We start from the raw sequence: 14,491 nt of genomic DNA on the forward strand, positions 1-14,491 counted from the left end.
AATCAGGAAGATTCTACGCCAAAATAAGAAGAAACGAAATAGGATGCTGTGTTTCAAAATGTGGCAAACTTGCTAGGTAGTCCGAATGACGTTTATGGCAACCCGTGCGGAGGCCTTCTACCTCTAAGAGGTGCTGGCTGAGAACGGTGTCGCCTCGCCAACATCATTTGTCGGAAGATCACGTGTGTGACTCGGCGAATATCGACGCAATCTCCGTTATTTTCTTATAGCATAAATAGGAGTTTGAAACAATAAATGAAAGAAATAATTTCAGCATAGATATGAGATAATTTCAGCGATGCTGGAATTATCTCTTTTCTTAATTATGGAATTATCTTTCATTAATGAATAAAAACCGGAAAAATAACCGACATAAAAAAACGGTTTGCAGTGTTTAGCATAGCTAGGTCACGGGAATGTTTTTGACACGGGGAAAACTCAAAAAACGGCCGATAGAGGTGGCGCTAGTACGAGCGACTTCGGTGGAAATATGCAAATGCGACGGTTATAAGAACTTGCGCGCTCCTAATCCACAATCAGTTCACCGTTGTAAACCGTGTATGTAAACCTGCCGTACTCTGCGTTGCTGGATTTGTGACTCGCTTGCAATGTGTTATTCCCTGTGGTGGTCATGTGGAACACATACTGCTGTAATAAAGGATCTGGAGGTATTCTGTTCGTTATTTGCGTATCTTTTCTTTGACTTGTGTACGTCAGCGCCACCCATCAGCTATTTTTTTAGTTATTTTCTTTTTCCTGTCTTAAAAAAGTAAACTGCTAAATAGAATATCACTTTTTTTTTTTGCGTACTTAATACGTATCAATGTTACGCTCGGACCACTTTCGCTTATCTTCAAGAAACCGAAAGATCGAATACGTTTAACGTACATATTATTTCGTCATTTCTTCCAGAATTTCAAGGAGCTTTGTGATATCAACGGACGATATTTATAGATGGATTTTCCGGCAGAAAAACACCCCATTATATTCAGGGCGTCCCATAAATCCGTAAATACAGTAGAACCTCGATAACTCGACACGCGGATAACTCGACTACATCGTTAACTAGGCATTTATTATTCCCGCGGTTGACATAACGCTGAATTCAGTGGGGTGGGGGGAACCTCTCTGAATCGACACAAGGCAACTAAATCCCGCTTAAGTCGACTACGATTCGTATTTTGTTATCGCAACTAATTTTCCGAAATTGCTCTGGCCGCATTGGCCACTTTAAAAATTTTCTCACGACACTATTCACCACGACATGTACATATTTCAACATTTTTTTCTTTGTCAAAGATTCTCTCTCACACGTTAGGATGGGGTCACTTCCCACTGTTCGAAACCGGAAAACGTCTTGACCTGGGGAGACTACTAAGGTGTGAATCGATGAATCTCCGTGTGAACGATTTCTGCAATTTTTGAGCTAGTGACGGTTGAGTAAACTGGATCGAACTTTTGCCGCTATGATGGTCGAGTGGTCATAGTGACGGACTCGCATCGCGAGGACCCGGGTCCGAACGTCGCTATAGTGGTGGTCGGCTGAAGTTTGTTTTCTGTGGTTCCCAACTTCGGAGCGCGAATGCGATATGATCGCCCCGTTAAAAAGTCTCGCCACAGAGAGCAACAGGACTACAAAAATACAGGTATTCAATCATTACACCTCACCCATAGTTAGAAACGAACACGAATTCTCCCTTTGACAACTGTTGCATTGCGAAAAACTCTTGACGCCATGGGGAATTTGAAGTTGATAGTGATTCCTGGGCTGTTTAGAAACTTCATCTGTGGACAGTACTTTACATAGGAACTTGAAACAATGTGCGATATTTCTTGTACACATACAAGAAATACCTTTCCAGCATGCTTTAATTCTGAGTTAAACCAATATTAAAAATTAAAATGGTGTATTCAAAGTGTGATGAGTAATACAAATACAAATACAACGCCACAACAGGCAAATTGCCCAACGAGGTAATAACTCCACCAATGTTCTTCAGGTCTTCCAAGTTCTGGTCTGCTAATAGTTTAATAAACTGCACATTGGATTTGGATATTGCAAAACTCCAAGCTTCAAGAGAATTCCATACTTCTGGAAATGTTGTTTTAAGGCTCTTCATCTGTGCTATGTATACAGACAGACACACGTGACCGCTGACCGCCCAGAGAGACTATCTTGCACTCTTTCCCAAAGTTTGTGAGTGCAATATTCGCTGAGATAATCAAATTCAAAAATCGCAGATATGTTGGGAAAGGACAGCGGAAAAAGGAGTGTCGTGTTGCCCGTTACTTTTTGCTGTTCTTTCATAATTTTTCTCCGATTTTTGATTCAAATATCTTAACGAATATTGCACTTACAAACATGGGTTTTTTGTTGGGCTCAGGAGAAACAGAGCAGCAACTTTGTAGTTGGAAGTTAGGTTGGTTCCGTATATTTTGTTACACACTGTATATTCACTCTCAAAACTGGCAGAAGGTAATTTTTGAACGCCTGTTGAGCATTTTTTAAACTGGAATCACACCTGTACGACGGACGGGCGATTGATGAGAAAGTCCGAATCAGCACTTACCGGACGCCCTGTATTTAAAAATTGTGAAAGCGTGATTAAATAAAACCTCGGTATTTTGACATGCCCTTAAGTTGACACGTTAGTCGATACTTTTTGGGTGCCCAGTTATCGTGGTTTTACTGTAGTTTAAAAATTCATAAAAATTTGAAGAAATTGATATATTTAAAAATGTGATATTTTTGCGAAAAAAATATTTTCCCACGAGGAGGGCGGATGATTGTTGCTGTTTCTCCCCCACAGAAAAAATAGTTCTGATTTTTTCGGTAGAGGGCGCTGCGAAAATCTAAATGCAGTGATTGCGCCCGAACCTTTCTTCACACTCTTTTCTGTCCGAGACGTTCGTAAAGCTTCAGCGGGTGATTCGCGGCTGATAGTAGGGTTTGAAACGTAGTAAAAAGTGGCTCCAGCTGGATTGTTGTGACCAGTTTGATAGTTTTTTATTCTGTAGATTTTGATACGCAGATTCCAAAAATCTTAGGTGCCATTTTTTTCCTTCCACATTTCTGGGGTGATTTCCGAAATGGCGTCCAATATGGCTGCCATTTACCGATTTCCATTACTATTGTCGCTGTACTGATACCTTTACATTGCAGCAGTCACTGCATTTGCAAAGAACAGTGCAAACAAGAGAATTCTTTAAGCAAGAGTATTTCCTACTTGCACGAATATCCTTACACCCACATTTGACAGATTCAATAACTCTTTTGGGTGCAGGTGTCTCCTGACATTTGATTGGAGAAATAGCTTCTTCGGCATTTATTTTTCCCACCTATTATCAATAAGTGGGAGTATTGTTGGTCAAGGGGTTTTGTAGTCCTTTATGTGATGATGCAAATTTAAGTTGGATCGTAGAATATGTGGCTTCAGTGTTGCAAGGGTTGGTGGTAACTCCTCCTTCTTAAAACGTTTACTTCTGAAAAGATACCATCTTAAACTATGGAATGGTTGAAAAATTAGTATCTTTCAAATAAGCCAAGTTGGTGAATTTTTGAAAGATTCATCAGACAATAAGTCCATAATAGGTTCTCAAAGTTGTTGAAAAGCTGTTAGAATGTCATTACCACACTGAAGATTGAGGTGCACTTTTATCCACTTCTCTTGCGAAAAAAACTGCACATTTTCCTCCCGTCTTCACCAGCATAAGCATGTAAACCTAGTAGACCTCTGGCTTTAGGAACACCTATTGCACGACTCTTTTCACTAATATTAGTTGAACCTATTTTGGCTGTAAATTCGTATTTTTTCACCCCCAAACACACATAATTTGGCATACTGGTCAATAGTGTGTCATGAATATCAAGGAAATCGGTAAATGGCAGTCACCTTGCACGCCATATTGAAAATCACCTCAAAAATGTGTAATAAAAAATGGCACTTAAGATATTTGGAATCTACATATCAACATCTACAGAATAAATAAAAAAAATACCAAATTGGGCACAACAATCCAGCTGAAAAACATTTCATCCCCTCATTCATCAATGTCAACATCACAATATCAAAACCTTATGCAAGAGCCATTAACACGAAAATTAAGTTATTAATCGTACATTTTATAGGACTTCGATTTGCATATTTCCAGTGATTTACATTAGTGTAGCACCCTCTATCGACAAAATTTGAACTTTTTTTTTTTCAGAACCAAAAGGAAAATCACCCCTTCGTGGAGACAACTTTTTCGTAGACCGGATTCAAATATACCAATTCCTTCAATTTTTATGGATTTCCGGACTATTTAAAAATTTATGGGACATCCCGTATATTACGAGTACGTAACACGAGCGTGTTTTATAAGCATCACTTTAATTTTCACATTGTCACCCGGCAACTAGAACTAGATGCTTGGTCACCCGGGGCAAGCCATCACCTCCTAGAGATAGAAGGCCTCCGCACTCTGCCTGTGACGTCAGTCACAGAATATTCAGGGGGAAAAAATTCCCTGCTCGTGCCAGTATCAATGTTGTGAGGAAAAGAAATGATCGAGCTCAGAATTGGCGATTTCTATGCCCCGCATCCAATCATTATGCGGCTTTTGTGAGGCAATCAGGAAGATTCGACGCCAAAATAAGAAGAAACGAAATACGATGCTGTGTGGCAAACTTGCTAGGTAGTCTGAATGACGTTTATGGCAAACACTGCAGAGGTCTTCTATCTCTAGGAGGTGATGGGCAATTGCGCATTTTGACGCCCTCTTGTAATGTTGAAACAGAGGTTTCAGAATGAAATTTGCGTCCCCTCGGGTCTATCGCCCGGGGCACGAGACCCACCTGCTCCCCCCCCCCTCTTAGTTGCGACCCTGTTGTCACCGCGGTCACTCTATGAACGGTTTTGAATCAACAAATTTAAAATTTATTCGATATTATTTCTTGAGTTTTAATTTGTTTTGAGAGTATTTTTAATTCCTTAATTTATTTAAGAGTTTTAATTGCTTCAGTTGGAAACTATGACAAAATATCTTTCAATGTGAAAGCTCTTAAAACAGTACAACACCACGAACAGTAATTTCATCGATTCCTGAGGGATGAGGACACGTATACGTATGAACACCATAAAACTCTTTGAACCTGTCCTCAATGTGTACGTTTTGACAATGATTTTTACTATGCACTACACTGACGATCACGATCAGTATCTGGTGATTGCTTTATTCGCCCCAGAACCGGTGGTAGTTGCCGTGTTCTGATCCGGACTGCCTTTCTTGCCGTAGATGCTGAGGTACAGCTCGCGCTGCAGCTCCCGCTCCTTGTCCAAGACGCCGTTCGCCGGATCGTTCTGGGGATCGAGGTCCATGAGGTTCCTGAACGGACACAAGCGATTCTTGCAGCACCTGTACACGAAGTAGCTGAGCAAACAGAACACGATCAGTGCCATGACTAGGGCCGCGACGTGCGCGTTCGGCATGCCGCCTGGCTGCTGGATTGTTGCCATGCCGTCGCCGCTGCTGCTCATCACGATTTCGTCGTCTCCGTTCGATGATGGGACATGGCAGAGTAGGAAAGCAAAAAAGATGGCCATGTCGTGTTTCCGCGGCCATTCCAAACAACGGCTGTTTGAGCTCCTAGGAGAGGAGGAGAATAAAGAAATATGTTAATGAATCTAACCGGGGTGTTGAGAGAAAAAACGTGCTTCAACTGAATATTTCCCATAGTTCACCCAAAGTAATATGATGCATCATACTACTACTTTACTGTACACCAACTCCGGTTATATCGCTGTACAAAAATTTACTACCGATGGAGAGTTGGGTCGGAAATGAAGGCGCCATCTATCGGTGGTCGCCTCAGGTTCGTACTGCACCACTCATGCGCGATGTTATCATACTGATTGATAACGGTGCCTTGATATTCGTGCAACATCGTGCCCATACCACCAGTGCCTGTTTCATGGCCAAATGGAACACGTGCCAATTTCGCAGAAATTTTCAGGGCCCAGGAAATTGGCTGCCTTATGTATTATAATGGCATGGACCCTCCTTCCTCTACGTACGGCTCTGCCTCATATGTAAGGGTTCCCAAAAAATTCATATTTGCCCAGGACTCACACTTATGGGGAACAGTGGCATACTTACAGGGGGAGGTCTTACCTGGCTATAGCCCAGGTTCGGGGGGGGGGGGGGCCTACAAATTTGGGGAATGAGTGGTCAAGAAAATTAATAAAGTAGAAGAGAAACGGCAAAATTTGTACGGCCCTCCATGAAACCGCCTCTGCCCAGAGAGTGAAGGTTTTTTTCAAAAGGATGAGTTTGGTCAGTGAGTGAACAAACGAGCGACATAGAACGAGTGCAGGCATGTGAATAGTCCAACGAAGAACCTAGAAAGTGACGGACCAGGTCAGTGAGCGACCAAAAGCGTGGCATAGAGGTGTTTGTGTGAGCGTGGGATTGGTCAAAAGAGTGAACTAGAAAGTGTGCCATGCATGTGAATGACCAACAGAGTGACCTAGAGCGTGGATTTTCCGTGGCAGCTTTTTGGGGGTTCCGCATGATCAAACGCCACGGAATCCTTAAACATTCTGGAATCCGGAGAGCTTACAAAGAAGAAAACTTTCTTATTACTGGTACTCGCAAAGCTGTTCTTTGCTTTGAATTTTAACGTGATAGCGCCGTACAAAAAAAAATCCAGACCACTTAGATGCCTAATCTATGGAGTGTGCAAACATGCGAGCGACCAAAAGATTGACCTGGTGGTGAGCGAAGGGATGAAAACAATGACCTAGAGGGTGTGAAAGCATGTGAACGACCGAGAAAGTGACTTGAACACAGAGGCATATTTACGGTGTGGGAGTGGGGGGGGGGGGTAAGCAGGTTATATTCCAGGGCGGCTAATTTGGAGGAATAAGTAGTCAAGAAGATTAGACTAGAATGGGTGAAGGGTGGCAAAATTTATATAGTCTACAGACTCTTCGGGCTACAAAACTATAAATCCCCCTCCGGAGTTCCATAAAACTATGTGGCCCTTTGCGTGTACCCAAAATGTGGCCCTTTTCAATTGCTCTAATTTCTGCGTAGAAAAATTTGCCCAAACGGCACCTGCTCCTCATCATGGCACCTACTATTCACCATGACATCTGCTATTCATCATAGCACCTGGTCCCCATAATCGTGGAGTGCCTCTATGCACTCGAGCAGATCCTCCGGGACGTGCTTGTCGGGCTCATGCGTTAAGACAGCCCTGGGGTAGTTCAATAAAGAATCAGACAATATCTTCCTTCTTCAGTTGATAAACATAGAAAATGGGTGAAACAACGCTGAATCCCTGATAATAAATAAACCTCTCCCCTCTCCGTTGAAAAAGCACCACTATAAAAATGTATATGATAATATATAAACTGAAGAGCCAAAAAAACTGGTACAGGCATGAGTATGCAAATAAAGAGATATGGAACCAATCAGAGTACGGCGCTGCGGTCGGCAACGCCTATATAACAAAACAAGTGTCTGGCATAGTTGTTAGATCGGTTACTGCTGCTACAATGGCAGGTTATCGAGATTTAAGTGAGTTTGAACGTGGTGTTATAGTCGGCGCACGAGAGATGGAACATAGCATCTCCGAGGTAGCGATGAAATTTGGATTTTCACGTACGACCATTTCACGAGTGTACCGTGAATATCGGGAATCCGGTAAAAAATTAAATCTACGACATCGCTGCGGTCGGAAAAAGATCATGCAAGAACGGGACTGACGAGAATGATTAAACGTGACAGACGTGCAACCCTTCCGCAAATTGCTGCAGATTTCAATGCTGGGCCATCAACAAGTGTCAGCGTGCGAGCCATTCAACGAAACATCATCGATATGGGCTTTCGGAGCCGAAGGCCCACTCGTGTACTCTTGATGACTGCACGACACAAAGCTTTACGCCTCGCCTGGGCCAGACAACACCGACATTGGACTGTTGACGACTGGAAACACGTTGCCTGGTCTGACGAGTCTCGGTTCCAATTGCTTCGAGCTGATGGACGTGTACGGGTATGGAGACAACCTCATGAATTCATGGACCCTACATGTCAACAGGGGACTGTTCAAGCTGGTGGAGGCTCTGTGACGGTATGGGGCGTGTGCAGTTGGCGTGATATGGGACCCCTGATACGTCTAGATACGACTCTGACAGGTGACAGGTACGTAAGCATCCTGTCTGATCACCTGCACCCATTCATGTCCATCGTGCATTCCGACGGACTTGGACAATTTCAGCAGGACAATGTGACACCCCACACGTCCAGAATTGCTACAAAGTGGCTTCAGGAACACTCTTCTGACTTTAGACACTTCCGCTGGCCACCAAAATCCCCAGACATGAACATTATTGAACATATCTGGGATGCCTTGCAACGTGCTGTTTCATAGAGATCTCCACCCCCTCTTACTCCTACGGATTTATGGACAGCACTGCAGGATTCATGGTGTCAATTACCTCCAGCACTACTTCAGACATTAGTTGAGTCCATGCCACGTCGTGTTGCGGCTCTTCTGCGTGCTCGCGGGGGCCCTACACGATATTAGGCAGGTTGACCAGTTTTTTTTACTCTTCAGTGTATTATTATATTATAAAAGCAGTTCTATATTTTGGTTTAAAAACAATTGTTGTTCATAGATGGTGTGTAGTTGCGCCATCTGTTGTAAACATATGCAAGGAAGATAGTCAAAGATGCGTGCGCATGCGTCCTCGTGTCTTGCTGTCATCTGTGAAATATGAAATATAAAAAATGCTAAACATAGCCAGCTTAAAAAAGTCCCGCTGAGCTGAATGAAAATTTTTATTTCGGCGGTACCAAAACTCCTCACCTGCACAGAATTGTTTGTTCCGCTCATAGAATTTCGATATCTGTGCGGAATGACAAAATGACAGGCTTATATGATTTGGGGGAAATTTTTTTCTGCGCAGCAAAAAAAACTCTGTGGACATGGAAGCATTGCTAGACTCTAAACGGCCATATTTCATACCATCACCATGAAAAAATGGTGTCTTTCTCTTAGGCACTTTTGTCCATAACCAATAAGCGGGTAATAAACGAAATGATTCCATAATTCATGAACGAAATAATTCATAATTCATGAATGAAATAATTCCATCATTCATGAATGAAATAATTCCATAATTCATGAACGAAATAATTCATAATTCATGAACGAAATAATTCCATAATTCATGAACGAAATAATTCATAATTCATAAATGAAATAATTCCAGAATTGCCAATTTAATAAAAGAATAATTTCAGAATTGACGGAAAAATAATTTCAGAATTGACGGAAAAATAATTGCAGAATTGACGGAAAAATAATTGCAGAATTGACGGAAAAATAATTGCAGAATTGACGGAAAAATAATTGCAGAATTGACGGGAAAATAATTGCAGAATTGACGGAAAAATAATTGCAGAATTGACGGGAAAATAATTGCAGAATTGACGGAAAAATAATTGCAGAATTTATGAACGAAATAATTCCAGAATGTACAATTGTTCAGTATATAGTTGGACATTCAATGTTTCTCTATGAAAAAATTGTATTGTGGCATCAGAGTTGTTTTTCTAACAACTTTATAAAGCACTGCATAAACTCCCATTCGATTCCTCTGTTTTGTTTTTATTGTGCACTCTCATTCTCGCGCTCTCTGTATCTATCTATCTTACTCTGTCTCTGACACGGCTGAACGATTTTTATTCTCGAATAAATAAGAATTTCAAAACATCCATCTCATCCCGCAACAATGCAGCTCCTGAATGTTTCGCGGACCAGCAAGAAATTCCCACGGACCGGCAGTGATTGCTTCAGGAGAATACTGTAATATTGCTATGTCCAGAATTCAATTATTATGATAATTATTTACGTTTATAAAAAAAATACAGAACAAAAAATCGCAACAGCGAAGAGAAATATTCGCTAAAAATTCGAAAAATGCTTCGATTTGCACACAAATGCTCGATTTCAAAGACTACTGCAACACCAACTACTTTACCTAAATGCACTTCATTAACATTCCTCTGGGACAGCATTTCTCAACCTGTATTGCGTGAAGATGGGATAAAAGTGGACAGCATGCAAGCAGACTTGAAAACGAATACTAATGGATAAAATTAAATTAAATTGCATGCTTATGGATATTATATCTACACAGGATCAATGAACGAAAGCATGCTGTTGGTTGGTAGTCCATCGAATTGTTTCAGCCTTTTTACTGGTCCTTGTGTTCAGAAACCCCGGGCTAAGTGATGTTTTTGAGGCCCCACCTGAAAAATTCTTGAAAATTTCAACCACTTCTCATTTTTGTGAGGCCCCTCTCCTTTTGAGGCCCCCGGGCCGTGCCCGGGTGGGCCCATGCGTTAAGACGGTCACTGACCGACATAACATGAAAATACAAGCATTTCCATCTTTACTTCAGAAAATGGAAGACAGATGGCAGCATACGAAGGTTTTTTTTTTTTTAGAAACTGGATGTTGTGAAGATATATTTTGGAAAGAGAGAAAATTCAACTGCCCCTGCGGGGAATCGAACCCACGTCCTTTCACTTTCCGGGTGAACGCCCTAGACCACTAGACTACAGAGGCACGGAATCTCTCAATCTTTCCTTGGAGCTCGTGTACACTGAAAAGGGACCGTACATGGACGGCCGGACCAGACTCAGGGCAAGCTCACAACTGCTGACGCTGCCACCAGACGGCGACTTACACAAGGATGACGTCACTCTCCGCTATCATACGAAGGTTTTTTAGTAACTGGATGTTGCGAAGATATATTTTGGAAAGAGAGAAAATTCAACTGCCCCTGCGGGGAATCGAACCCACGTCCTTTCACTTTCCGTTCCTTCCGACTTAATCCTTGTGTAAGTCGCCATCTGGTGGCAGCGTCAGCAGTTGTGAGCTTGGCCTGAGTCTGGTCCGGCCGTCCATGTACGGTCCCTTTTCAGTGTACACGAGCTCCAAGGAAATATTGAGAGATTCCGTGCCTCTGTAGTCTAGTGGTCTAAGGCGTTCACCCGGAAAGTGAAAGGACGTGGGTTCGATTCCCCGCAGGGGCAGTTGAATTTTCTCTCTTTCCAAAATATATCTTCGCAACATCCAGTTGCTAAAAAACCTTCGTATGATAGCGGAGAGTGACGTCATCCTTGTGTAGATGGCAGCATGAACACTAAACAAGCGACACTCAATAACAAATACGTACGCTTGGGGCCACACACACTTAGAACACACATTCCGGCATGTGCCGATTCGTTTAAATTCCGCAGAGGAATGTGTACGAGGTGCATGTACGGTACTAGTAGTAGTAGTAGACCGGCAAGAAATAAATAAATGGGAGAAATAATTTGTGGACCGGCAAAAAAAATAAGCAGGAGAAATGTCTTTGTGGGCCGGAAAGAATGGACGAAATAATTTGTGGAATGGCAAAGAAAGTAAATGGGCAAAATACATAATAATTTGTGGACCAGCAAAAAATAAATAAATGGCAGAAATAATTTACAGGCATTAAAAAAATAAAGAGGAAAAATAATTCGCAGACCTGTTTTGATGGCCAAAACAGAAATAAAAACCTATATGGAGACGCGCGCAGTATAACATTCAATAAACCAAAACTAAATTGATGTATTGGCTATAAGCTATGAGTTGGTCAAAATTTCTCACGGACTTGAAAGAAATTCCCGTGGACCAGCGGTTGAAGAACACCGATATGGACCAGTGACCAGTGGCTCTGAAAGTGGGCATCGCCAAAATGTTTTCCAGGGAATCAAGACGAGGTAAAGATAATTGATGTGCATCTTCTTACTAGTTAGAAAACACGGGTGGCTCGAGAATACTTGCGGAGCCTCGTGTTCTTAACATTTTAGTGCGTGGCCCTGATGTGAGGATGACAGGGCTTAAGCCAAAGGGTCTCGGGGATCAGCCTGATTTTTTTTTTTTTAGCCCAAAGCCGAACATCACGAGTGTTTACCGAGCACAAAATGTCCGTTACTATGTATGATATAATATTATTACCATCATAAAATACAAACTCACCAATCCATGGTCAAAAGAATCGAATCAACACCCACGTAACTCGAGCTTCTCTTGACACATACCATGTCGGGGCTCAAAACCGACCATAATGTTATGGTCAAGACACTTTCGGGGCCGAATTGATGGCATATAAGTACGAAAAAACAAAAAGGAGTCTCGTGTGTTTTCTAGGCATGGCATCTAAAGATTACATCTGCATCAACTTATAAGATAGCGGAAAGAAGAATCTCTGGGAGAGAAAACATCTCAGTATGCATACGTACATACATATGCAATAGGCCAATACTACGAATTTTTTTTTTTTTTTATCTCTGGAGAATATGTGCAGTCGTGATGTGAAAGTGCGAACAATACTATATAAAAACCAGTTTTCGTGCACATTAATTCGTCCTTTCTGCTCTTCTCTTGTGACATTCGCAGTGTAATATATACGAGAAGATGCGAGTAAGTTCCCTGAGAGGTAAGAAGAAGAAAAAACGAGAGAAAACATTGCTTAATTTTTTTTGTTTGTTTCGATTCCAATGATCTCCGAGTGTCTTAAAAAGGAATTGTTTTCGCAAAAAAAAATATAATAATATTATTATTATCATTTTAAGTCATGAAGTTACAGTTGCGTACGTATTATGACTTAAGTCCATAAACTATAGCGTAATCCTAACCATTGGAGAGAAGAAGAAGAAAAAAAAACTTTGCCATCGTGGCGATGACGTTATGGGTGATCTTCATGGTCATCGTGATGAGAGGACGTTATGTATAGTGTCCGTTATCTGTCTGTGTTATGAGATATAAAACCTTAACCCACACACACACAAAAGGGTTTTATTTTTTATGAAAATTCTGTGAAATTTATTTTTCAAGGTTTCATTTAATGTCGATTTCTATTTCGTGATTGTTTGCTGTGAATGAAGTGGTTTTTTCTACATGTACATGTGCAAAACAATGTCTGTTTTTTTTTTGTTTCTTCTTCTAGGATATTCTCAAAAATATTTTCAGAGAGAGAGTCACGTGGTTAAGTGTGAAGTGATCATGAAAACAAGGTGTCCCATTCGTCATTGGCTTCAGGTTGTTTTTGAATTAAGGTGTTATCCCAAAATGATAAAACCTCATTTTTTTAACTAGTTTTTAGTTTGTTTTTTTAAGTCATTTTTTTTACTTTTTTAACTAGAAATCCCTGACTGCACAGAATTGAAACTATAATAGCAATTTAATATATATATATATATATATCTGCATTTCTTATGACAGAAAAAAAAATTAGATCGAATAGTGGTAGCAAAACGTGTCCCAAAATAATAAAGCCACTCAAAAACACTCATGTTCAATAATGTTTTCAATGTCCAATAAATTTTCCATTGTTCTTTATAATGTCAAACACTCGTCTAGGCATTGATTCACCACAGCTTTTAAGCAATGCTGCAGAGGAATATCTTGCCTCACTTTGAAGATTGCCCGTTCAAGTTCTGAAATACTATTGCTTGCCATCCTCATACACTTCGCGTGCCACTGTAGCCCACATGTTTTCCATTGGAATGAGATCTGGAGAGCATGCGGCCAGTCCATCACTGGAATCCCATTCGCAAGGAACCATTCCCCAGGTCGAACTTGAATTGTGAGGGGGGGGTTGCATTGTCCTGTTGAAATTGAGCTGTGGAGCGATTTTGAGATTCAAAAAAATGGAATTAGATTCAACAGTTCGTGATATTTCCGAGTATTCGAACGTTCAGATATAACAGTTAACTGCACTTTTCCACTAGCATTGAACGCACCCCAGACGGTTACACCTCCGCCTCTTTGTTGACCCGAGAGAAACTGAGGATATCCGAGGGAAACACGTCTAGCGCTTCCGATTACTGTAGGTGCCCATTCTTAGAGCGCTTGCGCATTAGAGACAAATAGATATTCGAAAATTCACGTATTTAATTACGATCGGCTAACAGCTGCCGTTGAGCAGCTGGTACGACAACACCGGAGAATCGAGGACGATCGAAAGGTTCATGGTTCGAATTCCGCCCGTAACGCTATCTTTTTCCTGTTTTACCTTACATCCCCAATTTTTTGAATGGTTATATATGTATTTTTTTTTTTTCACTTGCACTCAAAGCTGTTATTAACCACTCTACGATGAAGGACGTAATATTGCGTCCGAACGCCAGTGGGATAAATTCAAGCAAGTCCATTTGTTTTCTTTCCTCTCTCCTCATCACCACAAAATTTTGTTGCAACCCTATGAAAAAAATTTTCATCTCCGTGATGAAAGGAAAAAACTTCTTTTCTAAAGTTAAAGGGGGTTGTACCAAAGCCTCCTAGAAGCACCTAGAAGTACTCCTAGTAGTATCTAGGAGGCTTTGGTTGTACTATATACATGTACATAAGAGGGGAAAGAAAACAGGTACGTGAGGATGAAAAGAGAAATATACTTCGTACCTA

At 41.2% G+C, this 14,491-nt stretch overlaps 1 protein-coding gene and 2 non-coding genes across 3 annotated transcripts; 1 reads left to right on the plus strand and 2 right to left on the minus strand.

The window, feature by feature from the left end:
• Positions 1–4,962: 4,962 nt before the first annotated feature.
• On the minus strand, positions 4,963–12,261 carry LOC149069028 (uncharacterized). The gene is made up of 2 exons (XM_089250993.1): positions 12,065–12,261; positions 4,963–5,628 (listed from the first exon to the last, which is right to left on the minus strand). Exons 1-2 carry the CDS (start codon positions 12,127–12,129, stop codon positions 5,196–5,198), a joined length of 498 nt encoding a protein of 165 aa, XP_089107119.1. The 5' UTR covers positions 12,130–12,261; the 3' UTR covers positions 4,963–5,195.
• TRNAS-GGA (transfer RNA serine (anticodon GGA)) lies at positions 10,548–10,621 on the minus strand. Its single transcript has one exon. It is a non-coding gene; the product is annotated as a tRNA-Ser (tRNA).
• Positions 11,018–11,091, plus strand: TRNAS-GGA (transfer RNA serine (anticodon GGA)). The gene has a single exon. It is a non-coding gene; the product is annotated as a tRNA-Ser (tRNA).
• Positions 12,262–14,491: the final 2,230 nt, after the last annotated feature.

Source organism: Pholcus phalangioides, unplaced genomic scaffold, assembly GCF_987345545.1.
Source record: "Pholcus phalangioides strain wild (caught in Gottingen) unplaced genomic scaffold, Ppha-v1.0 ptg000024l_1, whole genome shotgun sequence".
NCBI lineage: Eukaryota > Metazoa > Arthropoda > Arachnida > Araneae > Pholcidae > Pholcus > Pholcus phalangioides.